Source organism: Suillus paluster, assembly GCF_016628075.1.
Source record: "Suillus paluster strain FC165 chromosome Unknown EDB91scaffold_22, whole genome shotgun sequence".
Lineage (NCBI taxonomy): Eukaryota > Fungi > Basidiomycota > Agaricomycetes > Boletales > Suillaceae > Suillus > Suillus paluster.
The window spans coordinates 228,857-251,994 of NW_024537582.1; the positions used below are offsets into that span (position 1 = coordinate 228,857).

The following is a 23,138-nucleotide window of genomic DNA, read 5'->3' on the forward strand; positions in this document are numbered from 1 at the left end:
GCTAATAACCCATGCGTCAACGTGTTTGACTCTTTCTCCAGAGCTACGCCACCAGTATATCTCTTTATCCGAAGCAGAACGTGCCATTCAAGAGGCAATTGAAGGTCAAGTTGACGATGCCCCGCTTCGTCTACTTAACACCTACACGGGGCGCTTGTGCGATCGAGAGACACAGAAAAATGCCTTTAAAACGGCCACCGAGTTCGAGGAGCTTTTGTCATCAACAATGATGCATGCAGACCTCCAAATGGAATGTATCCAAGGTGTAATAGTGAAGTACTTCAGTTATGTCATGCTGTCGCATAGGTGGGAAGGGAAGGAGCCCATGCTGCACGACATCCAGGACAAGGTCGTGGACGAGTTGGAACCAGTTGGCGGCATCGTGAAATTACAGTCTTTCTGCAAAACTGCTTGCGATGTGGGTTATCGCTGGGGGTGGGTTGATTCGTGCTGCATTGACCAGGACAACCATGTCAAGCTCCAAAAATCACTCAATTCCATGTTCGTCTGGTATCATCAATCAGCAATCACATTCGTCTACATGTCGGATGTTCTGCCTTCATCCAAGTCTGGTGCACTGGCAAAGAGCGCTTGGATCACGCGAGGATGGACTGTCCCTGAATTCCTGGCTCCTACAACTATTCACTTCTACCAAAAGGATTGGAGCCTATATCTCGATGACCACTCTCCCAACCACAAGGAATCTGACACAATCATGCAGGAGTTGGGGAATGCCACAGGCATAAATCCAGAGGCTCTCGTTGCCTTCCGTCTGGGGATGAGAGATGCCCGAGAGAAATTCCAATGGGTGTCAAAGCGTGTCACCACGGTGCAGGAGGATACTGCATATTCATTGTTCGGCGTCTTTGGCATCCAGCTACCTATAATGTATGGAGAGAAGAAGCAAAACGCTCTTGGATGGCTCTTGCAGGAGATCGTAGCTCAGTCGGGTGACATCACTGCCTTGAACTGGATCGGAAAATCATCCTGGTTCAACAGTTGTCTCCCAGCCGACATCATTTCCTATCAAGCTCCACCATATGCCCCACCATTTCTCTCTGAACATCATATACAAACATTGGTGTCCTCGCTGCGAGATCCTGAGGCTGTAAGCCTGGTTTCGAAATTATGACACCCTCGTTTCCCTGAGCACCCCCCGTTTCGCACACCGCCGGCTGCATCTTTCTTGCATAGTATTCCCTGTCACAATCACGTATCGGCCTGGTGAAGGTCAGGAGTGTTGTAATTCATCATCGTTGTTATCATTCATAGCAACTTTCCTTATTCTATCGTCACGTGCATTCGCATATATAATACCTACCATTGTCATTGTGTTATACCTCAGTTGTTGTTTCCAACCACTGAGGTATGTTTCCTAGTTTCTAGTTATCCCGCTGTCTCTTACTTTACATCCTCTAGCGTGTTTCGCGTCTAGGTACTAATAATATATAGTCGTTGTTTCCAACCACTGAGCGTGTTTCGCGTCTAGCTTCTAACAGGTTATGAGCTGCAATTTCTAAATGAAATCTTCTAGAGCTACATACCGACACGCGGGCTTGTTTCAGCAACTCACTGTAATCTTCTCTTATTAGAGACCTTTCTTCGACTTTCTTCAACATGGGAAAGCTCGACCATATCCCGGAATTGACGGGCATGGATACATATTTCGCATGGAAGCATGAGGTGATTTACGCCCTTGGTATCAAGGATCAGTGGTGTCATGTGACCGACACCATTGATCCCGATGACGTCCTGGGCAACACCTTGTTTCAACCGATGCTTGCTAATCCCTTGTCGCCCACCGCTGATGAGATGAAGAGCATTCGTGAATGGCTCATTAACGATCTTAAGGCAAAATCCATCATCACTCATTGTCTCTCCACCTCTGTCCAACAGCTCATCTCGACCAGTCACCGGGTGACTGCTTGGGACGCTTGGAAAACTCTGGAAGACCACTTCAGGCAGGTGGACATGGGCTCCCAACACATCGTTTGACAGAGCATATATTCACTCCAGATGAAAGATACCGCTGATGCCTCACACTATGTGGGCCAGCACACTGTGCTTCACAAATGTTTGCTTCGCATGGGGGTGATCTACACTGACGCTGAGGCAGTGTTCCAACTTCTGCACGGACTTCCTCGGACCGGGACATGGCCCCAGTTCAAGGCCCTCCTGACTCTGACTCTTCCTGCACACACTCCGGTTGTTACTGCCACTGCAACTGTCACCACCACCGCCTCTGCATCTACCGCTACCACTGCTGGTGCTACCACCACTATGAGCCCCTCATTCTTCCTCCCATCCGCATCCACTTTCGATGCCTATGTTGCCCGCATTTCTGCAGAAGCTGCTCGTATCCTTGATGAACATGCTCTCGCAGGCAGCGCGCCTGGTTCAGAATATGCGAACACAGCGACAACTTCCTCCACTACGAACGTCAACACCATCACTGGTCTTCGTAAACATCATCATAATCCGGAGGGGGTCTTCTGTACCACGGTTGGTTGTAATAAAGGGGATCACGACCATGTGCATTGCTATGCAAAGGGCGGTGGCATGGAGGGTCAAGCTCCTGGATGAAGGGTAAGAAGAAGGAAACGGCTGCTGTAGCAATTACCTCTCCTCCTGCTCCAGCTCCAGCTCCAGCTGCTCTCCCTCCTTCTACCGCCATCGCTGCCTTTGCAGGCACGGAAGCTGCAGCTGAATCCTATCTTGCAGATCTCTCCTGCACTTCCATCATCAAGATACCCAACCTCCTTCCCCCCACGGACACTGCAGTCCTTTCCTGCATCATTGCTGCAGGTTTCAACACCATCCTCAACTCGGGAACCATGACCACACTCGTCCAAGACCGCTCTTACTTCTGGTCTTACTCCACAGCTGACACTGTTACCGTTCGCACTGCGAATCATGGCAGCCTGAGTACCTCTGGTCGTGGTGCCTACACTGGACCTGTGGCATGCCCGTCTCAGGCATATCGGCAGCGAGGCTGTCCGTCGCCTGCCTTTGTTTGCCACAGGTGCAACTGTGTCCCCAGGGGCGGCATTGTCTAAGTGTGAATCCTGTATCATGGGCAAGCATCCTCATCGTCCTCACCCTCCATCCGACTCTCCTTGTGCAGCTCAATTCCTCGACCTCATTCACTCTGATCTCTGTGGACCCATCCCAATCTTCACACCTCACAACAAGCGCTATTTCGTCGTCTTTCTCGACGACCACACGAACATCCTCAATCTTCAACTCCTGGCTACTAAAGATCAGGCTCTTGATGCATGGCGTCTTGTTCATGCTTGTTGGGAAAACCAATCTGGTCGATGCATGAAGATCTTTCGGTCTGACAATGGGGGTGAGTTCTTGAGCGCCGCGTTCATGGCGGAACTCGAGGCTGCGGGCATTATACGACAGTTATCTGCACCGTATGCACATCAGCAGAATGGGAAGGTGGAGCGGGTGATACGTACCATTGAGGGTAGGATGTATGCCATGCTCGACCATGCTCGTTTACCTCGTTCTCTCTGGGGTGAGGCGGCTCTTTGCGCAGCCTATCTATTTAATCGCACTGAGTCTCATTCCCTCCTCCCAGGGAGGACGCCCTACGAGATGCTGCATGGTACGAAGCCTGACCTCTCTCACTTGCGGGTATTCAGTGCCCGATGCTTTGTTCGTATTCCTGCTGAAATGCAGGAGAAGCTGGGACCATGCTCCCGCGAGGCGATATTTATGGGGTATCCACCTGGTGTTAAGGCCTGGTGTTGTCATGACTCAGTCTCTGGCGCCTTCTTCAATTCACGAGACATCATCTTTGATGAATCTTTTTCCGACCGCCCTTTCCCCATCACTGATAGTGACGACGAGGACGACGATGACACCACGCCACACCAACTGATCGCTCCTCCCTCTGCGCCTGTACTTGCACCATCCAACTCGTCATCGACTGTCCCTCCTGCCATCGTGCCTACTCCTATGTCCATTGCACCAATCCGTTGTTCTGGTCGATCTCAAATTCCCACTGAACAAGGCCGTCTATTCCGCGAACAACTCACCTCTGATACATCGCGCCTTGATCGTCAATGCGACTTATGACAGGCTCGAGTGCGAGGAGTACCACCTGCAGACAGCATCCCTAGTCTCGTTCCTCCCGTTGCCATCGCCACACATCCAATCCTCCTTCCTCCACCCACTCATCCTCTCACAGCCGTCAACAATGTCAACGACGACACCATTTGCACTGATAATGAAACAGTAGGGTTCTCTCACATCATCGCCAACCTAATTGTTGCCGAACAGGCATGCATCTCCATTCACAGCGACATTTGCCACAACCCACAAGCTCCTGGGTACAATATGAAAGTCCCCCCTAACACGTACGACGAAGCCATGCATCGTTCGGACCAGGATTCTTGGCTTGCTGCGATGAAGCGAGAGATGAACTTGATGTCGGAGATGAACATATATGAGCTCGTTCCACTCCCCGCTGATCACAGGGCTATCGGTTGTCAATGGGTGCTTGAATTTCGAGAGGACCAGAAAGGTGGATCAATCTTCAAAGCTCAACTAGTAGTGCAGGGTTTCTCGCAGGTACCGGGGATAGACTTTGGGAAGACGTTCACACCGGTCGTGAAAGCAGCTTCCATTCGCATCATCTCTGCACTTGCTGCCCGCAATAACTGGGAACTCGACACGTTCGATGCAAAACGTGCTTTTCTGTGGGGCAAACTAACCGAGGACGTGTATATGCATCAACCACCTGGGTTCGAACGTTTCCCCCCTGGAGGAGGGACTCTTGTATGTCATCTCTTATCCTCGCTCTATGGTCTGAAGCAGGCGGCCTATGACTGGTATGAACTCCTGCGCGAGGTTCTCACTCACCTAGGTTTCCTCCGCATTGAGGCAGACTACGCCGTCTTTGTATACAACCATGTCAATGGAGTGGGGGAGAGAGTTATTTGCATCATTGCGTGGCATGTCGACGACGGACTTGCCGCCGCCAGTGACCATCCATTCCTCATCTGGATCAAGGGCCAAATCGCGCAGCAATTTGGTATCACGGACCTTGGTCCTGTGTCCAAGCACCTCAGGATTCAATTTGAACGAAACAGGACCACATGCGAACTATGGATGCACCAGATGGACTATATCATGTACCTCCTCGAAGAACATGGCATGCTCAACTGCAACTCCGTCACTCTCCCGATGGATCCTCACTTCCCATTCGGACGCGACACCGACGTACATCCTCACATCGATAACCTCACATCTGAGTATCGAAAGATCATCAGTGAATTACTCTACCTTGCCATGTACACTCGTCCCGACATTGCCGTTGCCGTCATGAAGTTGGCCCAACACAACTGCTCCCCAGAACCACGACACTACGCAGCAGCTAAGCACATCCTTCATTTCCTCGCCAGCTCAACAGGTCTCTGCACACACTATGGGGGTGCTGCTGCGTCACCGGAGTTGAACGGTTTTAGTGATTCAGACTGGGCTAGTTGTCCTGAAGACCGGATTTCCATCTCTGGTTATGTATGGTTCTTCAATGGCAGTCCTGTCTCCCACTCGTCCAAGAAGCAGGTCACTCACGCACTCTCCTCCATGGAAGCTGAATACATGGCCCTCACCGCTGCTATCCAGGATGGTCTATGGCTCACATCATTTTTCGAATGCTTGAAGATCCCTCTCACCCTTCCCCTCCAATTATTCGCTGATAACACCAGTGCTATAGCTCTATCTGAAGAAGCAGCCAACCATATATGCACAAAACACATCGATCTCCGATACCACTTCATCCGTGTGCACATCGAAGAAGGGACCTTCAAACCCGAATGGCTGTCCACTCACAAGAACGTCGCCGACATCTTCACGAAGTGCTTGCCTCGTCCGTTATTCCTTCGTCATCAAACTGGACTCTCGCTCGTTTCTCGCTAGCCAACAATGTATTGGTGTGGGGGTGTTGTAATTCATCATTGTTGTCATCATTCATAGCAACTTTCCTTATTCTATCGTCACGTGCATTCGCATATATAATACCTACCATTGTCATCGTGTTATACCTCAGTTGTTGTTTCCAACCACTGAGGTATGTTTCCTAGTTTCTAGTTATCCCGCTGTCTCTTACTTTACATCCTCTAGCGTGTTTCGCGTCTAGGTACTAATAATATATAGTCATTGTTTCCAACCACTGAGCGTGTTTCGCGTCTAGCTTCTAACAAGGAGACATATGAAGTCAAGGCAGGCGGGCTGCGTGACATGCTGATCACCACGGAAAGCAAGCTAATTTCGTCCTCGCGGTTGGCGGCCACTCGCCAGACGTTCTTGCTTGTCCGTCCGTGGGATCGTTCCCTTCTCGATCTGCCTGATTCTGCAGACGGGATGGAGAGAATGGAAGATGTCCCTGTGTTCAGGTCTGTTGGAGAAAACGAGCCCGCTGATTCGGAATCTCAATTGCGAGCATTGCGATTGACTGTTCGCCTCGGACAGCCATTTCGCACATTTTTGTTAGCTCAGCAATGCAGTGGAGAATACACGAGAGTCGCGACGGATTTTGATATTGTTGCACAAGTCGAAGGCATGGCTTCTGTTCGTAGTATGATGGACGTCAGGACACTTGAGATATTGTAGTTGTATTTTGAAGAACGGAGATTTCATTTGTACCCTGACAGTACCTTACTTACATATATACGGAATTACCCCTTTGTATTGGTATCGTATACTGGCTCACCCACAACTCACCCAGGAAAGAATCTACTTTGTTGGGTAAATGTCCTCACATCTCAGACATCAACTCTGCAACTAAAAACAATGCTGGTCACTAATCTTAAGTGTTGCACAAGCGGAGACGACAAACTATCTAAAACGGCATGCGCTACTACAGGTTCCTGTTATATCATCATGTTCCCTCCACCTACTAGGTCCAGCATAATATTGATTCGTGCATAGCTTACACCTAATCTTTTTACTGTACTTACATGCACCTTACAGTGCACCGACTTATCCTGCTCGGCATCCACTCGGCAGAGTTAACTTTGACCGTGTCACACTCTTGTCACATCATGTGATGTTTGTAGAATCCGCATGTTGTCTACCTCAAGTACGGAACAATTGTCTACGGTCTGTCTAGGCGAGCCTGCATACGCGTTATAGTATGCAGTTTGGTGCAGTTGCTAACCGCAATAGCATAATACCACTAAGGGCAGACGACGCCCCATCCTTTCCACTCTGTTCTGCCCTCCTGGATATCAAGAATTTTCTTCCGGAGTGCCGTACCAACTGGTCCCATCCCAGCCCCAGGAAGTACGATATCCTTGCCCTCGTGTCCAATTCTGTTGCAAGGTCCGATAATGACCGCTGTACCTATGGCCAATGCCTCCAGCAATTTGCCCTCGGACGACCATTTGGCGAGGTCACTCATGGTATACACCATTTCTCGTGGGTGCAAGCGCAGCGAGCTTTCTTTTTGGAATTCTGGATCGCCTGCGAGGGCCAGACATGATGCTCTAGTAACTCCAGGTAGAATAGTACCATCCAAGGGGGCGGTGATAAGGTCTACGCCTTCAAAGGATGAGTAAATGATACATATCGAATATGTCGAATCGAAATTCACCGTCTCCATCATCCCTCTTAACCACAACGAAGAAGTTCATTGCTCCAGCCTCCGTGATTCTTCTGTCGTCGCCAAACAGCCAAAGGATTTGGTCGTAGCCTTTCGCTGTAGCAGCTTGCTGGGGCAAGAAGCCGGGTGAGTAGTTGCCAGCGATTTTGTGCCCTCCAGTTCCACCCGGCCATGCGCGCACATTATCACTGACAGCGAGAAGAGAAACAGGCTTCAACACTTGGAAGTATGGCCCAGTTGGCGATGCCAGAATGTAAAGCATAGCATGGTCAGATGCTATTACTCCTAAACCTATGTTGCGATCAGGTGAATGACTGTATAGTATTAACTGATTCCACGAACCTGGTCGGGTTGCAATGACGGTAGGACGCAGATACAAACTATATCCCGATTCCTTGGGTATCCAGCGCCTCTCGAGATCTACCAGGCACTTTATCAGTTCCAAAACGACATCTCCGTCGATGGGCTGCGTGGTGCAACGAATCAGAGACACTCCCTAATATATGCAATGGTACTCACGGGAAGAGCGAGACGTCCACAAGACCTCTCCAAGCGACGCATGTTCATGTCTGGGCGGAACAAGCGTGCCTTACCGTCGGGCCCAAGATACGCCTTCATACCCTCAAAGACATTTCCACCGTACTGGAAGCACGAGCATGCGGGATCAAGTGTAATAGGTCCGTGAGGCTTAACCTCAGGCGCGGACCATCCTGTTTCAGGATCGTAATTTGCAACGATCATGTGGTCCGAAAATGACTGGCATAGCTATCGTTAGATATGGCCGTCTGACTCGGAGATGTTGCTCACCTGGCCGAAACGTAATGTCTCGATGGGCTGCAGGGGCTTCAGTGTTTCCGAGAGTGTGACCTTCAGCTTGGACGCCTGCAACAGCGTTGGGGTTATACATGACTACGACGTTCAGCAGACTCATCACACTCACATCGAGTGGAGCAGGCCCACTTCCAATGCTGTCTCTGTCACCCATGACTATTGGGACTACTAGAGAGAAAATACGAGTTATCAGTTCGACTCATTTTTATACATGACAGTGCATGACAAGCATGACTCGATCAAAGTTTCGCTTAAAACGTCCCAAGAAGGATTGTCATATGATCGAATCGCCATGCAAGTCTGAATTTCCACATGGGGATTATCAGCCCGAGGTCCTATTACTTATACTACAGGACCCCGGCTGCTCCCTCTGCCCGCCGGGTCGAGAGAGGTCGAGACTTGGCGAGACTTGTCACCTACTAGCCTCGATCATACATCATATGTACGTCGTGATCTAATTCATACCTCTTGAATGACTTTGACAGGCTCGGTGACCACAAGACGTGTCGATATGTCATTCTGGCATCGACATGCTGGTGAATGAATTATGACGGTAAGGTTTTTGGAGCAGGGACATTGCATTTCACTTAGTACTTCTTTGAATCAGTTTGCCAGGTTGGCACTAAGTGAAATCCACCACGCCCTTCGTCACTCAATGCATAGTGACGTGGCGAATACCCCATACTCGACAAGTACGAATACCCATTCCACCATCATCATCGTGACGAGGATTCCAAACCTACAGCAGACCTCATGGGCAACCGCCACGCAACTCACCGCGGCTTGTGCCACGTCTCGAAGATCACTGTGAGTATTGATGCTCTCGACTACTCTCGACGATCGCAGCTAATTTCTTCCAACAGTACTGGCATTGTCACAGTGACGAGCAATGTTGATGCCAACTCATCTGATCTTACGTCACCGTACAATACTCTGAGGGCCGCTTTCTTGGGGCAAGTGGCCTGCTATGGTCTGCCTGCACAAGAAGTACGGTGACGGTAAAGGTACCCCCCACGAGAGCATGCCCGTTGCTGGTTGCCAATTGTTTATTCATTGGCTACATTCTGGCACTTTAGAAAACCAACGTGTCGTCTGTTGACGCTAGCCAGCATCAAAAAGCACTTGTTTTACAATCTCGGAATATCTGCGCTTGGTGGCGCCGAGGGCCGGTAATGTACGCATGTATCACACGGAAAATCACACATCTGGAACACGGATTCCCCGCAGCTTCAAGGCACTTTGAAGAGTCAAAAATGCCGCGCACCGGGAGCAAATTGTTAAAAAAATGGGCGGACATCTGCGGACATGCGTAGTATGAAGAGCAGCCGGGGTCCTAAAGTTCACGCGATCGATGAGCTCGGTTGGCACAATGAAATGAAACAAGTGCTTCGAGAGGCTTTCCCTTTTGTGAACGGCATATCGTCGCTGATAAGGTCTGATTATCACTCTGATATCAGCACCTGATACCTTGCGTACGTATTAACACCATACACGCGGTGAGCCTTTACTATGCGGTCCGCGTCAAAGATGCCCACGTCATTGAAGTACGTACTGACATGGATCTAAGCTAGACCAACCTCAAGACCGCTACGCTCTCCACATGTGCAGTCTGTGGGAACAAATCAAATCCCCTCAAGCTCTCCAGGACATATTTCCTCCCACCGCCTTCCCTCTCCATCTTCTCCATAATCATCCCCACATCACGCGCTTGCGTATGCACATTGCAGCTCACGTATACCACTGTGCTACATGCAAAGCGAACCAATTGCTCGATGAATGGCTCATCAGAGCCCTTTCGCGGTGGGTCTATGATCAGTGCTGTTTTGTCTGGGGGGAAGTGCGAAACGGTCGAGAATATGTTCGCTGCATCACCCGCCAGAAAAGAACATTTCCCTTCCGGGAGGCGGTTGATAATAGCATTCGACGTAGCAGACTTGATTGACTCGGCGGAGAGCTCAATACCTGCGACAGTGTCGAAATGTGGCGCGAGCATCAACGAGAAGAGACCTGAACCGCAGTACGCGTCCACGAGATGCGTGGGCCCAGACGATGCCGAGGAAGGGAAGATTGCGTCTTTTACGTATGAGGTAAGCGGGACAAGCACCGAATTGTTGTTCTGAAAGAACGAATGCCCTGGAAACTCGAAATACGTAGAATCTACGCGTTCGCGGACAGTTGCCTTGTGGTTCGTGATGCAGATGTGCTTCTCGTCCTCTGGAGCGGGAATAGACGAAATATCGGAAGGCAAGTGCTCAATGGAGTCGCGGAGAAGTAACGAAACACCTTTCTTATAGCCCCAGATATTCCTGATGGAATTCAGATATGGTTAGAGTTTTCAAAACAGCTCACCTACTTGATTATATCCTCCCTTATAGGTCCAAGTACTGCGTTTAACACAGGGGTCGCAATAGGACACTCCTGAAGCTGCTAAGTACAAATTGCGGCATCTCAAGTTGGTTATTGTTACCTCAATATCCAGCACTGTCCGCTTGCCGATTTCATTAAAACCGATCTTCAGCCAACCCGGCTTATCTGTCGAAGTGGCTGAACTTGATTCAGCGTCCTTGCGTGCTTTTTTCGGTGGGGCCTCAAAATGCGGTGTTATTTTCGTGCGGTAGCCGTATTGAAGTGGCGAGGCTATGGTTGGAAGCACGTCTGGAATGGATTCCTGGGGGAGGTCTAGTCACATGAGCGAAAGTATCGGAAGTGAATGATAGAAAGGTGTACTTGAGAAGTTCTGATAGGCTTTTATGACCACGTCACGCTTGATTCCGAGTTGAGTGTCGTAAGAAAGCATCTAACATGCAACATCAGCGGTTGAATGAAGATAAGATGATTATTAAGATTATGATACATCTGTTATCAGTTCGGCCGAACTTGAGAGCTGATGTTCATGCCGATGCTAAAGAGGTACTCGACTGACCTGATATTGGCAACCCGAACATTGTCCAAAATAGCGGCACTTCGCACGGCTGTCATCGCGCAGGTCAGGATTTGGGGAAATGACTTCAAGAAGGTCGGCGAATGAATGTAGACGCGAACTGCGATAAACTCGAACACGGATTATTTCCCCTGGTAATGCGAATGGTGCAACGATCACCCAAGGAGGATGAGAAGCAGGGGAACGTGCCAGCGCATCGCCTGAGATCCGTGGAGGCTAGTCAAAATCAATAAACAGAGAGGGTATTTATCCGCACCATTGGAAGATAAATTAGATACTTCTACCTCTACCTCTTCACGGAAATCAAACGGCGAATCCCACTCGGTGCCATGTTGCAGAGCATGGTCGACTGTATCGTTTCCTAGTAGCGCGACTATGTCACGCCATAGAACATCATCTGGGGAGTAAGGCTCTGGCAAGACACGCTTCTGCTTCTGCTTCCTCTTCGCTAATCTCGATGCTTTCTTGGAGGGTCCGGGCGGCACGAGAACGCTATTATTCGTCTTTTCATTTGTTACATCAGACTCATCTATGGTATGCTCCTCCATTCGCATCTTCTTCTCCGATGGCGTAGGGACGTCATGATCGGATGTTGGTGATCTAGCACGAGTAGACATTGCAGCTGATACTAGTTCTCTTGGACTGGCAGCTAAAGACGCTGGCTCGAGCTTTACAAAGCAAATCAGAAGAACAAGTTGGGTACCCGCGGTGCGAATGGGCTATAATCAGCCTTGGAATGGTGTGGATGGCCCTGTTCACAATAGTGACAACACTCATAAGTACCTCTTGAGTCAAAGCTTCACCATCAAAGAAAAAATTATATTCCTCCGCGCCAACTCCGCGCCGCCGGTAAGGTCGAAGTAGGAAACCCACACGTGACCAGCGGTTTCTTACCCGAACACTGAACATTGATTCCATTCAGACTTGCAACAGAATCTTCGTGTGGACTTCGCCAAGCCTTCTCAACTGCATTGATTACGTTCAGGATCCCTGGGAGACCCGACAGCTTATATATTGTCCCTTTTCCATCCTTTTGCACCATGATTATTACTCTCGCCCGCTCGCTGCTCATGGAGCCCCCTGAGACAACGGGAGAACCAGCGGATTCAGCCACCTTCTGGTGGAAAATCGCTATCAGTGTCGTCCTTGTGCTTGCGGGAGGTGTATTCGCAGGGTGAGGCAATTCCGGCTAAATATATGCTATGAGGTGGTGTTGATCTTGCGTCATAGATTAACTCTCGGGCTGATGGGTCTAGATGAATTGCACCTACGTGTCCTGGCTACCTCGTCAGAGGATTTGAAGGAGAAACGCAATGCGCAAAAAGGTGGGTTGCAAAACAGCCTCGGTCTCTTTTCTGAGTTGATAATATTGGTTACGCGACCAGTATTAAAACTGATGCAGAAAGGCCGTCATTGGGTATTAGTAGTATGTTGAGACACGCATGCACGCGCATATAAATCAATGCTAACTCATGTTGTAGGTACTCCTTCTGGGCAACGTTGTAAGTGGCCATCTCAAATATGGCCCCACATCTCTGCCACAGCTCAATATCCGCAGGTCGTCAACGAAAGTTTACCGATCTTTCTCGATGATGCCGTAAGTAAAATTAATGGATATCAATTATTCCGCTTCGTGTCGGTTAACAAAATTCCATTTGCGCTAGCTTGGCGGTGGCATTGCAGCCGTTGTAATCGCCACCACCGCAATAGGTGGGTTCTTTTACTTTGTTGTTTTCTATCTGCTGATATGCCGCTCGCAGTTATTTTTGGGTACGCTCTCACCTCTCTCCGACTTGGACTTGTTGAACGCACGCCATATTCCTCTTTTTCACAGAGAGTACGTGTGACAGTCGATCCTCGTGGCAAATATCTGATTGATCCCATCATATATTTTCTGCAGAATTATCCCGCAGGCTGTCAGCGTCAGATATGGTCTCGCAATCGGCGCACGGTGTGCACCTTTTGTACTTGGCCTTATGTATTTGTTTGGTAAGTACTTGTTAATACTGTCTTGGGGACATAATAACTCCGGATGGTAAATAGCCCCTGTTGCATACCCTACCGCGAAGCTCCTTGATTACGTTCTGGGCCAGAATGAAGGTCACACTTACAAGAAGGCTGAACTCAAATCTTTCCTACAGTTCCATCGCACGGGAGAGGAACCGCTACGGGATGACGAGATCAGTATATTGAATGGTGTACTAGAGCTAAATACGAAGAACGTGGAGACAATCATGACACCCATCAAGGTAAATGTTTCGTTGGCGGCAGATAGGACAGTGTTGCTCATGTGTTTCGGAACTGTAGGACGTTGTAACGCTGAGCTCAGACGCCATTCTTGATCACGCGACTGTGGACGCAATGTATATATATATCACGGCTTCAGTTTTCTGTTGTTAGTTTGACTAACTGCTCGTTCAGTCTCTCAAGCGGCTACTCACGCTTTCCTGTACATGCACCCGGAAATCCTTTGGCATTCCAGGGGCTTCTACTTATCAAGAAGGCAATTTCGAAGTTATATGCCAGCCTGCCTAGACGCTGAAGTTGTTTCTCAGTTGTTGGTTTATGACCCGGCGCGAGCTCTTCCAGTCTCGGATTTCAAGCTCTCGATTCTTCCGGAAGCATATCCCAGTATAAATTGTTTCCAAGCGCTTGATTACTTGTGAGGATTTTCACTTTGGTTTCCGTGGCGCCTCTGATGAATGCTCGCAGTCAAACGGGACGTGCCCACCTACTAATGGTCAGTCGAACACCCGGGATTGCAGGTGGTGGAATTGGAGTGATCACGCTCGAAGGTGTGTTCTTCCCAGGTAACCCTGTCCCATTACTGATATCCTTATTCTAGATATCATCGAGGTATGCTTATCTTGGACGGCAGTATATATCCAGGGACAACGATTTTTCTGCAGGAGATCATATCAGAAGAAATCGTGGACGAAACAGATCGATATGAGGATAACCAGAGTAAAAGACGTGCGAAACGAATGACTACTGCTGCTGTAATGCGGGGGTTCGTACACAGTTATCCCTCGTCTACACCTGTCACTAATATAATCTTCGAAGGATTGTGGAACGGGAACGAAGTCTAACGCGAGTGCCGTCTGTCGAGCAGATACCCTTATTGCGTGAAACACCTCTCATGTCATGCACTCCGCGCTCCGAGATCAGTTATTCGATTCCTCGTTACGGTGCAATACTTAACCAGTCCCCAAAAGCATGAATATTTTGACCATGGGCACAAGGGTTTCTCGTTGGAATTTATTGGTATATGGCATATTGACATTGACTCATTGTTTTATTGCTATGTACTATTATCTTTCTATGTAGATCAAAACTACAAGTGGACAAGCCACAGAAAAGGTACTGCAATGAGATATGATCCGTATCGTACGTGGCTAGGGTGGTGTTTGATAAAATTTCTGTATCTTTCTACGTAGATCTTCGTTCGGCTGTTAATTGCAAGATAGACACGCCGCACATCCGCGGGATGGCAACTTTGCTTTCGCAGAATATCTCTCAAGCTTGAGCTTTGTTGTGTAGTCTGATGTGTATCAAGGTGTGAAGTTCGAACAATTCGAAGGAAATATGACGTCGAGGATTCTTCTCTCACTTTTCTTTCGAACAAGCTGCAAGAGTGTAATTTCATGGTACCATGCGGATAGTATTAGGTGCTTTTGCTGCTGGTGGTTCTCCGTGAACTTTTGAAATTATACTGTATCACAATTCATCCGATGCAGGTTGCGATAGAATTGGCGGTGGAAAGATGAGCTCCCTTCGTCGAGACTCCACTCTCAGCGCGCTCGAAGCGGCACTGCAATTAGAAGTGCAAGAGATTACCGTGACTGCGGAACATGAAGGCCAGGAGGTGGAGGTGATGGCACCAATTCCTAGCTGCCATCTGAGATCACAAACTCTTCCACCTAACGCCAAGCCTCTCTGAGGAGGAGGAGATGTTGTATGCGTGCTATATATTTGGCTACCAGTGTATCTGAGGTATGTAGATGAATGGTGCTTCATTCATCTTGGTAATATCTAATGATCAAATCCACTAGCTGACTAGTGATCTTCACTTGCAGATCGGTCGAGCTCTCGTAGTCTTTCCTTTAAACAAATCATCAATACCAGGTCACCTGCTCAGTGGTACATGAACTTACCTCTAGAGCAAACAAGTGCGAGTCATACGATGCTGGCGCAAGCTGGCGAACTGATTCCGCCAGACGATAGAGATACTCCTAAGGACAATATTCTTAGATCTACTCTAAGCTAGATGAAGTTTGACGAACCTTATTCTGTCCCGAGGGTCCCACGGAGGCCCATATCCGCTGTGCCAGGTCCTCTAATAGTTCTGAACCAACTGATGGCATCGTCAATAGATCAAACTAAAAACAGGAAAGTAGGATGCTCACTAAATGACGGGTTATCTGGCCGACCGACATAGCACTTGCTTCTCGTGAGATCGATACCTCAGTCAGAAATATGACACGTACATAAGCCTGAACTGAGGAATCAACGATGGTTAGGCGAGGCAAGTGAAGTGTTGCATACATCGTAAATTGCAATCTTTTCTATACCATTCTCTATGGTGTAGACATTCAGCGTCTCCATTGTATATCCATCCTGAGATGATTACACGTTGTCCCACATAATCAGGTAATCTAGCTCTGCGGCGTACCTTTTCTCTGTAATCTTTCGGGAAATCACGAGTGTAAATACAAACTGTAGGGCCGTAACATCATTGATGATATCGGACTCACCCAAGTAATCCCTAACTTCTGTCTCGTATGCTGGGTCGATCGTATACGCTATGCCTGTGGAGAAGGACAGCATCAACGAGGAGGCACCTCCATAGACAGGAAACCCTTGCCCCAAACAATATCTTCATCCGGGAATGCATCCTAGCATGTATGTATGTGGATGTCCTAGAAGATTAGAGAAGATGAACTCACAGACCGGGAAAGGCGATCCCAATCCTCCTTGTGGATAAGAGTTACCACACGTCCCGGATTCTGCGATATCACGATGAATGCTACGTCAGGAATTCCGCGGACGCGTGCAGTGATCGACGAGTGGGACACACCTCCGGTGTGCCACGATGATCATGCGATTTTTGAGCGAAGCGCCTCACGTAGCCTTTAAGGAATCCGGAGGCTACAGAAGGCCAGATTTATAACGATTTGTTGAGCTGAATGGATCAATCGCTCACTCTGGGATTGGACATGAGGTGGGGGCTAATATACCACCGGTGGTTCGCAGTTAACGGTTGTTGCCATACCTCTTGTGGTCTGTCCTCACCTTGAATATCAGTGAGCCGTACCCAAAGACCACGAATGGAGGATTGATTGATCCCATCGACGTCTTGTTGGTCAAGCTAAGACTCGGAGCACAATTCAGTTAGAGCTGTGTAATCATGATATGCAAGAAAGACGTGATATGGCACTAGCCGGCGCAAACTACCATGTACGGTATGAGGGGGACGAATTCATTTCCATGTCCGGTAGCTACACTAATACGTAGCATACTAGCTCCTGCGGGGCAATGAATCAGGGCTTTCAAATTTTCAAGTTGCCATCCTTGCAAAACCCTGCATTGGGTTAATCATATACATGATATTGGACAGCAAAGAACAGGGATCCCTCGCAGGAAACACAAACGCCTCACTGGTGGAGAGATCACGCACAACATGATGCAAGGGCCACGCTGGGGAACGTAGCATGACGGGGTGGATGTGTGCTCAAGCTATAGGGATATAAGTTAAAGTATACAAGAACGCCGATTGACTTTCATAACACGTGATTCTGTCCGATGTCTAGATAAATCGGTCCCGAGTGTAACTTCCTTCCAATGTTTCCATGTTTCCATACGAGGCAGGATTCTGATAGATCCTCCCTAGTCGACTCTGTGACAGAGAAGACACAAGGAATCAGGCGCGCCACCAACGCGGGTGATCTGCACTTACCTAAAATTGTACTTCACTCTTGCCCTCCACTCCACAGGGGCTGGCCAGATCCAATACAAGATGTGTCCAACTCGCATGTACTGGGGCATGATGACTATCTTCTCTTTACGATCAATGGCCTGAATACAGCGCCTCGCCACCGCTTCGCGTCGCAAGCCGTGTTTGTTCGGGTCAGCCTCGTGTATAATAGGAGAGGAATTGGGTGGTGTGTCGACCGCGGAAGCGCGGAAGTCTCCCTCAATCGTTCCAGGAAGGAAGCACACGAATGATATACGGGGGTGCTCGATTGCGAGCGCCTGAAAGAGTACTAAGGAAGCTGATTTAGTGGAAGCGTAGAGGGTGCGTGTTGGGGCAGGAATAATTGCTGCCACACTTGAAAGTAGAAGAACAGATGGTGATGTGGAGCAGGTCGTAAGGAGAGGTATCTAGAAAGTTCTTTAGTGATCAATGGGCTCCAGTGTCCACGGAGATATAGTCTCACAAATGTGATTGCTGCAATATATGGACCGAAGAAATTGCCATCGAGGGCGGCTTTAGCAACACCAACCGCGTGGCCAATGGCTTCTGCAGTGGCATGTGGCGGAGACTCGGAAGCAGTCACTCCAGCGACTGACATCAATGGTTGAAGGGCAGAAACACCAGCAGTTATTATGAGGGTATCTATGCCATCCCACTCTGCACATCACTTCAGTGACAGTACGGAACCAAAAGAATCCATATGATACCTTTGATCAGCGTGTCGCGCACCTTTGTCATGTCTTCCACGCTTGCGCAATCCCCGCGCACACTCAACACATGATCGCCTTTGCATAACTTCCTGCATTCCTCAGCAGCCTCCTCGAGCATTTTCTCCCTTCGTCCTACCAAGCACACTCGCGCACCTCTCTTGGCATATTGATGAGCAAGGGTACGACCTACTCCGCTCGTCGAACCTAGTATGAGGACTCTCTCTTGTGTTGGTGGGATCTGAGCAAGCCGTGGTGGGGGTCGTAGGTTCCGGAGAAGAAGGAGACCAAGAGGCAAGACTCCAAGGGCTAGTGTTACTGGTGCAATCCTGAGATGCTGTAGACATTCGAACATCGCTATCGAATTCAGCAGGGTATGAATGCAATTGCTGTACTTATACCCGAGTGATGTCTTAATTTGATGGCATCAGATGCATGCGCACCTATAGTAGATGTAAGTGGGGTACAGGACAACTTCAGGATGTCGCACTGCAAAATCGGGATGGAGGCACTTTCTCACGCTTCTAACCTAGACTGTGACTTATCAATCGTACCTTTTCGATACTTAGACCCATTCTCTGGACCGCGGACGTCAAGAATGTTGAACTGGCATTGCGTTGGACCGTCTTCCACTGGCACCACGTAATTAAGTAGTCGAGCTCAGTAGATCTTTGATGGCGATGCGACTGATTTGAGGTTGGTTCGAATGCACTATCTCCCTCCATCTCCGTGGATGAAATCACGCTACAGAATGAACGACTGTCTTCATTCTGTTAGGGTCTGCTACGGGAGACTGAAATTACCCCACCTCAACGTGCTTGGTCCTTTTGAGTCAGACGTCAAGCATGCACTAGACGATTCACGAGTCCTCGATTAGCTGCACAACGTTCAGTTTAGGTATCGTCCGTGTTAGATCTCTTCCCGCACGAAATCCATTCTTCTCTAACTTATAAAATGCAGCGTACATGAGGATCTCCTCTCATGCGTGTGTGTTCTAGCACCGGATCGCGATTTTCATAATGGTGTCCGCCTTGCAGTTTCGCTTGTATAGCTTGATTTTCCAAACACGTGACTGACGCGTCGCGATCAACTTGGTTGGCAAGCACGCACAAATATCCTAGGAGTGTAAATATCGCGGATCGCCTATAGAACCGCTCGCCTTCGAATATCTTGCCAGCGAATTCTACACCTGACGATATTCGCACATCATGATCTCTGTCACTTACGTCGCCTCACGAATCGCTATAACTGGGTTCCTGTCGGTGTCATTTTTCCCAAAAACCGTCATCACTCCTACGCTTCAGGTTCTGCGCGACCCCAAGAAGGTTTCCGCTAAACGTTTCGTGTCGACGTTTTGCATGTCAACCATAAGCCTTCTTCTGGCCGCCGACGAAGTCGCACGAAGGTTTCTCGCCCACGAAACACATGCACCCTTCACTGGCGCTAACGCTACTGACGACACGCCCACTGCTCTGAGTGGTCGCCCGCCCTCCGACTTAGAACTTCCAGACGACCACGAACCCTCAAAAGAACGAAAGGTCGACGATCCATGCACGACAGAATCCCCAGTTTCAGCTTCGCCATCTTTCCTTCATTCTTTTTCACCATCTTCGTCAACTGTATTCAATCCCGACTCGACGCCTTCCACCATTATCGATTTGCCAATCCCCCCCTCTAGTTATTGTAACCGACTGTCAATCTTGTCTGACAACACCCTCATGGACGACCACGACGACATGTCCTCCGACGACACCTCGTACACGAAAGACCTTGAGTGGTCTGGTGACGAAAGGACTTTCCACGAGGTAGGGAGCCTTCATCATAGCCTAGATTTGCGTCGCCTAATGCCTTTGTCCCTACAGGACGACTATATTACATCACACCCTACGCATGTATCAGCACACCCTATCGCAGCGGCCGTTCCGATTACAGCACAACTTACGCCTGAACCAACACACCTTTCGCATGCATCACCACACCCTACACACGAACCACCACACCCTACGCACGAAGCAGCACTCGCACGCACTACCCACGATAAGCACGGACGCCACTTCGACATTCTACCCCCAGCAACAACAACCATCGCCATCCTACCCCCAACAATCACAACCATCGTCATCGACCAAGGTCCTCTTCGTCTGTCGAACATTCGACCATATGCTCTAGTGGATGAAATTCAGACGACCTCGATGAGTACTAACCTTCCTCTTCCCCGATATGTCCACCCCAAGGACATATTGCTCCAGAAGCCAAAGGCCACGCTCTCCCTCCGCAAGCTCAAGTTTGGCATACAGGAAAAGGTATGAACAGGCTTGTTGCTAGACTACGCTAATCATCATAATCTGTTAGCGCACACCTAGAGTTTCTCGATTAAACGCTGCCTGCGGCAGCATCATGCGTTCTCGCTCCAGGCGACACGCCAACGTGATCGGTCAGTATCTCTCGTGACGTCCATATTGTTTGTTGATTTCAGTCCAACTAGTAGGTCACCTCACGCAAGAGTACGAACGGATTCGCGCGGACCACACTGTTCTCTTTGACGACTGGGTTGCTAGAATGGCGGAGGTGGGACTCACCTCGGTGCTGACCGGACACCCAGCGCCACCAGGATCCCCGCCTCCTCCCAAAGTTGATACAACTCCAGCTTCAGAGCCTGGTTCACGGATCAAGGCCCGCCTTGCATCACTCCGCCAACGAACACATCCAATTGTAGCGGCAATTCCAGCCACCACCTCACCATCTTCATTTCCTGGCAACTCATGTCCTGATATTAACTTCACAAATCACCATTTTACGCCTGCCCATCACTTCACTTTGGCGCCAAGAACTTCACCACCTAGCACAGGGTCAACAATATCACAGACCACGAGAACCGAACTGAAGAACTCGCCACGATGTCGCATTAAGAAGACGACCATTTCATGACACGCCGTGACGACCACTCAAGACACCCACGAGTCGCGACGCTATTGATTCGTGACACTCACGACGCCACGACCCCACCAGGAGACGACCACTCATGACCCTCAAGACCGAACACTCACGACCATCAGAAGACGACACGACCGCAAGATGACCATTCATGATACTCATTTCATGACCCTTGCAACGCCGTGATGCTGCCAGAAGACGACCATTCATGACACTCAAGATCCCAAAGATGCTACCCATGTGATGACACTCACAACGCCATTAGGAAGATGACTATTTCACGACACTCAGCGTTGACACACTAATCAAAACGGCCCACTCCATCCTAGTGAGACGAGAAGCTCGACCCGCGTTCAACGGTTTGCTTATATCTACATACTTTACCCGTTTCCCTGCCTTGAGCTGCTTGCTCTGCACATTCCTGTAGTACTAGTTTTGATGTCCAAGGTAGAACGCAGTTCCGAATATGGATTTTTTCTGAGACTCAATAGCAAACGCGCCTTCGAATTCAACTTGCTTCACGCTCGACCGCTCGCCAAGAGTGAATAACTGCAGAACAACCCTAATACTTTCCAGCGCTCATTTTTTTCGGAGGACAACCTAGAGTCACATTCATGTTAACAGTGAGATTAGTGAGTCCTCCGTGTTCTGTCGGTAATTACCTCCTAGGCCTCATGCGCGAGAGGGAACCAGATCAGACATGGGCAGTCAACCGATAATGTGGTCAGTTTGTTCCGCAGTATCCGTGCGCTGTATCATACTTAGATGTCGCAGAGACAGGTTGAGGCAGGGTGGGCCGATGCCCCACTAAGTCAGCGCGGTTCGTTCCACGTCATCTCAACTCTGATATGCTCTCCAACGTGCAAGGAAAGCGGTAAGCCCTCTTCAGTTCTACTGCTTCCAATTGATATCTATTAGCAAACCGAAGCTCTCGGCGCATACATTTAACTATATTCACCAAGATTTATGTCTCGCCACTCAAGCGCGCTTCCAGCACTGCAGCGCCTGTCCTTGCCGCCCAACCTGCCCCACAGCCTTCGCATGACTTCAACATCGAGTGCATCAAAGAGCAGTACTTTGGCGTTGGGGAGGGGAAGCCGTGGTGTTTCTGAGATTACAGGACTTCCAAGTCTCTCGCGGAATGCGAGGAAAAGTACCCCGCACTGCTTCCAGGCGAACGGTTCACGGAAGGCGAGTCCGATAGAGACCTGGCAGCGCGTGCGGTGCGGCCGTGGATGAGGTGATCATGCCCCACGTACGCAATGCAGAGCACATCGCGCTCGTGAGCCATGGGCTCTACATTGACGCGCTCGTCGCTGCGCTATTGAAGAGAGACTCTAGCGGTATTGCCCCTACTCGTGAGTACACTGGGATGAAGAACACGGCGTGGGCGAGAGTAGTCATTAAAGTACAGGTTTGTTGATGGCATGGTTCTTTTCTATGCGGATGTTGATGAGGCATGCAGGGCATTGCGGATGGGACACCAATATATCTCGCTGACGAAGACGCTGCCCCTCTGGTCATACTTAATAGTGACGGACTTCAGTCATGCAGACCATCTCGTCTCGCTTGTACGTCCACCCATCTTCACCGTTGTCTATGTAGTTGAGAAATGCTACTGCCTTTCAGAACTCCAACACCTGCGGGACCGGCAAGATTGCCTACGACCAAAGGCAACGGGAAATTCGGGTGTCCTTCAGCGGCACGACGAAGGCAGTTGCTACTGAGCACTGCGAGAGCAATGTACTGGACGGTGTTGATGGAAAAGCAAAGAACTGACTTATCCACACCTTATACAACCACGTCACTAGAAACCTGCAAGTTCACGGCTCCGTGAACTGAGCAGAGCATTCGGAAGCTATGAACAGATACCTAGACTCGCCATTCGACATTGTTCGACGTAGGCAAAAAGGTGTATGACCAAAACGTACCATATTGTCTTGCGTGAAGATTCAATGTCATGATTCTGAAGTTCTTACATTTCTGAATAGTCTCCCCTAACCAGCCCTATGTAGACGGAGGGAAGATGGTCGTTCCTTCTCGTAATTTCTGGATGAGATCATGATGGTTTGCAGATCTTCAAGAAATATTCGAACTCCGCACATCTGCTTGGATAAGTACTTATGTAGTTCAACT

General features: G+C 49.3%; 9 protein-coding genes across 9 annotated transcripts; 5 read left to right on the forward strand and 4 right to left on the reverse strand.

The window, feature by feature from the left end:
- Positions 1-1,617: 1,617 nt before the first annotated feature.
- On the forward strand, positions 1,618-2,583 carry EDB91DRAFT_1052246 (uncharacterized protein; the record flags this gene model as incomplete). The annotated part of the gene is made up of 2 exons (XM_041313663.1): positions 1,618-1,965; positions 1,999-2,583. 2 exons carry the CDS (start codon positions 1,618-1,620, stop codon positions 2,581-2,583), a joined length of 933 nt encoding a protein of 310 aa, XP_041177768.1.
- Positions 2,584-6,128: 3,545 nt separating this feature from the next.
- EDB91DRAFT_1129478 (uncharacterized protein) lies at positions 6,129-6,770 on the forward strand. The gene has a single exon (XM_041318571.1). It carries the CDS (start codon positions 6,253-6,255, stop codon positions 6,622-6,624), a length of 372 nt encoding a protein of 123 aa, XP_041177769.1. The 5' UTR covers positions 6,129-6,252; the 3' UTR covers positions 6,625-6,770.
- Positions 6,771-6,959: 189 nt separating this feature from the next.
- EDB91DRAFT_1129479 (aminotransferase) lies at positions 6,960-8,662 on the reverse strand. Its single transcript, XM_041318572.1, has 6 exons — positions 8,556-8,662; positions 8,423-8,497; positions 8,135-8,371; positions 7,958-8,081; positions 7,607-7,906; positions 6,960-7,554 (listed from the first exon to the last, which is right to left on the reverse strand). Exons 1-6 carry the CDS (start codon positions 8,598-8,600, stop codon positions 7,190-7,192), a joined length of 1,146 nt encoding a protein of 381 aa, XP_041177770.1. The 5' UTR covers positions 8,601-8,662; the 3' UTR covers positions 6,960-7,189.
- A 1,011-nt stretch (positions 8,663-9,673) lies between these two features.
- Positions 9,674-12,181, reverse strand: EDB91DRAFT_1129497 (S-adenosyl-L-methionine-dependent methyltransferase). Its single transcript, XM_041318573.1, has 8 exons — positions 12,091-12,181; positions 11,644-12,023; positions 11,370-11,587; positions 11,174-11,243; positions 10,914-11,125; positions 10,800-10,864; positions 10,014-10,752; positions 9,674-9,948 (listed from the first exon to the last, which is right to left on the reverse strand). The coding sequence occupies exons 1-7, from the start codon at positions 12,162-12,164 to the stop codon at positions 10,014-10,016; spliced, it is 1,758 nt and encodes a 585-aa protein (XP_041177771.1). The 5' UTR covers positions 12,165-12,181; the 3' UTR covers positions 9,674-9,948.
- A 244-nt stretch (positions 12,182-12,425) lies between these two features.
- On the forward strand, positions 12,426-14,860 carry EDB91DRAFT_1129507 (uncharacterized protein; the record flags this gene model as incomplete). Its single annotated transcript, XM_041318574.1, has 14 exons — positions 12,426-12,561; positions 12,618-12,712; positions 12,773-12,813; positions 12,869-12,889; positions 12,946-12,984; positions 13,301-13,376; positions 13,431-13,636; positions 13,695-13,750; positions 13,809-13,890; positions 13,943-14,049; positions 14,100-14,182; positions 14,277-14,397; positions 14,451-14,630; positions 14,844-14,860. Coding segments are annotated over 13 exons (1,220 nt in total), but the record flags the coding sequence as incomplete, so codon positions are not given.
- A 220-nt stretch (positions 14,861-15,080) lies between these two features.
- Positions 15,081-16,852, reverse strand: EDB91DRAFT_1129522 (ChaC-like protein). The gene is made up of 13 exons (XM_041318575.1): positions 16,680-16,852; positions 16,591-16,615; positions 16,465-16,535; positions 16,334-16,393; positions 16,252-16,282; positions 16,142-16,195; positions 16,060-16,073; positions 15,933-16,004; positions 15,875-15,880; positions 15,794-15,827; positions 15,671-15,741; positions 15,542-15,619; positions 15,081-15,488 (listed from the first exon to the last, which is right to left on the reverse strand). Exons 1-13 carry the CDS (start codon positions 16,734-16,736, stop codon positions 15,444-15,446), a joined length of 618 nt encoding a protein of 205 aa, XP_041177773.1. The 5' UTR covers positions 16,737-16,852; the 3' UTR covers positions 15,081-15,443.
- Positions 16,853-18,578, reverse strand: EDB91DRAFT_1129532 (uncharacterized protein). Its single transcript, XM_041318576.1, has 4 exons — positions 18,069-18,578; positions 17,825-18,018; positions 17,344-17,768; positions 16,853-17,283 (listed from the first exon to the last, which is right to left on the reverse strand). Exons 1-4 carry the CDS (start codon positions 18,421-18,423, stop codon positions 17,274-17,276), a joined length of 984 nt encoding a protein of 327 aa, XP_041177774.1. The 5' UTR covers positions 18,424-18,578; the 3' UTR covers positions 16,853-17,273.
- A 698-nt stretch (positions 18,579-19,276) lies between these two features.
- On the forward strand, positions 19,277-20,996 carry EDB91DRAFT_1247871 (uncharacterized protein; the record flags this gene model as incomplete). Its single annotated transcript, XM_041322859.1, has 4 exons — positions 19,277-19,873; positions 19,931-20,371; positions 20,421-20,502; positions 20,554-20,996. The coding sequence occupies 4 exons, from the start codon at positions 19,277-19,279 to the stop codon at positions 20,994-20,996; spliced, it is 1,563 nt and encodes a 520-aa protein (XP_041177775.1).
- A 983-nt stretch (positions 20,997-21,979) lies between these two features.
- Positions 21,980-22,781, forward strand: EDB91DRAFT_1336202 (uncharacterized protein; the record flags this gene model as incomplete). The annotated part of the gene is made up of 3 exons (XM_041325524.1): positions 21,980-22,416; positions 22,460-22,573; positions 22,632-22,781. Exons 1-3 carry the CDS (start codon positions 22,249-22,251, stop codon positions 22,779-22,781), a joined length of 432 nt encoding a protein of 143 aa, XP_041177776.1. The 5' UTR covers positions 21,980-22,248.
- Between the last annotated feature and the right edge of the window lie 357 nt (positions 22,782-23,138).

Excerpts from the sequence above, each read along its gene's own strand:
- EDB91DRAFT_1129532 (XM_041318576.1), bottom strand. The coding sequence starts at position 18,423 with ATGTTCGAATGTCTACAGCATCTCAGGATTGCACCAGTAACACTAGCC. Across the intron at positions 18,019-18,068 it reads GCGCGACACGCTGATCAAAG|AGTGGGATGGCATAGATACC; the intron begins GTATCATATGGA and ends AGTGATGTGCAG. Across the intron at positions 17,769-17,824 it reads ATATTGCAGCAATCACATTT|ATACCTCTCCTTACGACCTG; the intron begins GTGAGACTATAT and ends AGAACTTTCTAG.
- EDB91DRAFT_1129478 (XM_041318571.1), top strand. The coding sequence starts at position 6,253 with ATGCTGATCACCACGGAAAGCAAGCTAATTTCGTCCTCGCGGTTGGCG.
- EDB91DRAFT_1129497 (XM_041318573.1), bottom strand. The coding sequence starts at position 12,164 with ATGAGTGTTGTCACTATTGTGAACAGGGCCATCCACACCATTCCAAGG. Across the intron at positions 12,024-12,090 it reads ATAGCCCATTCGCACCGCGG|AGAACTAGTATCAGCTGCAA; the intron begins GTACCCAACTTG and ends TGCCAGTCCAAG. Across the intron at positions 10,865-10,913 it reads GGACAGTGCTGGATATTGAG|GAGTGTCCTATTGCGACCCC; the intron begins GTAACAATAACC and ends TAGCAGCTTCAG.
- EDB91DRAFT_1129479 (XM_041318572.1), bottom strand. The coding sequence starts at position 8,600 with ATGGGTGACAGAGACAGCATTGGAAGTGGGCCTGCTCCACTCGAT. Across the intron at positions 7,907-7,957 it reads CGTCATTGCAACCCGACCAG|GTTTAGGAGTAATAGCATCT; the intron begins GTTCGTGGAATC and ends ATCGCAACATAG. Across the intron at positions 7,555-7,606 it reads TAAGAGGGATGATGGAGACG|GCGTAGACCTTATCACCGCC; the intron begins GTGAATTTCGAT and ends CATCCTTTGAAG.
- EDB91DRAFT_1129522 (XM_041318575.1), bottom strand. The coding sequence starts at position 16,736 with ATGGGATCAATCAATCCTCCATTCGTGGTCTTTGGGTACGGCTCACTG. Across the intron at positions 16,283-16,333 it reads GGGATCGCCTTTCCCGGTCT|GATGCATTCCCGGATGAAGA; the intron begins GTGAGTTCATCT and ends CATACATGCTAG. Across the intron at positions 15,620-15,670 it reads GACCCTCGGGACAGAATAAG|GAGTATCTCTATCGTCTGGC; the intron begins GTTCGTCAAACT and ends TATTGTCCTTAG.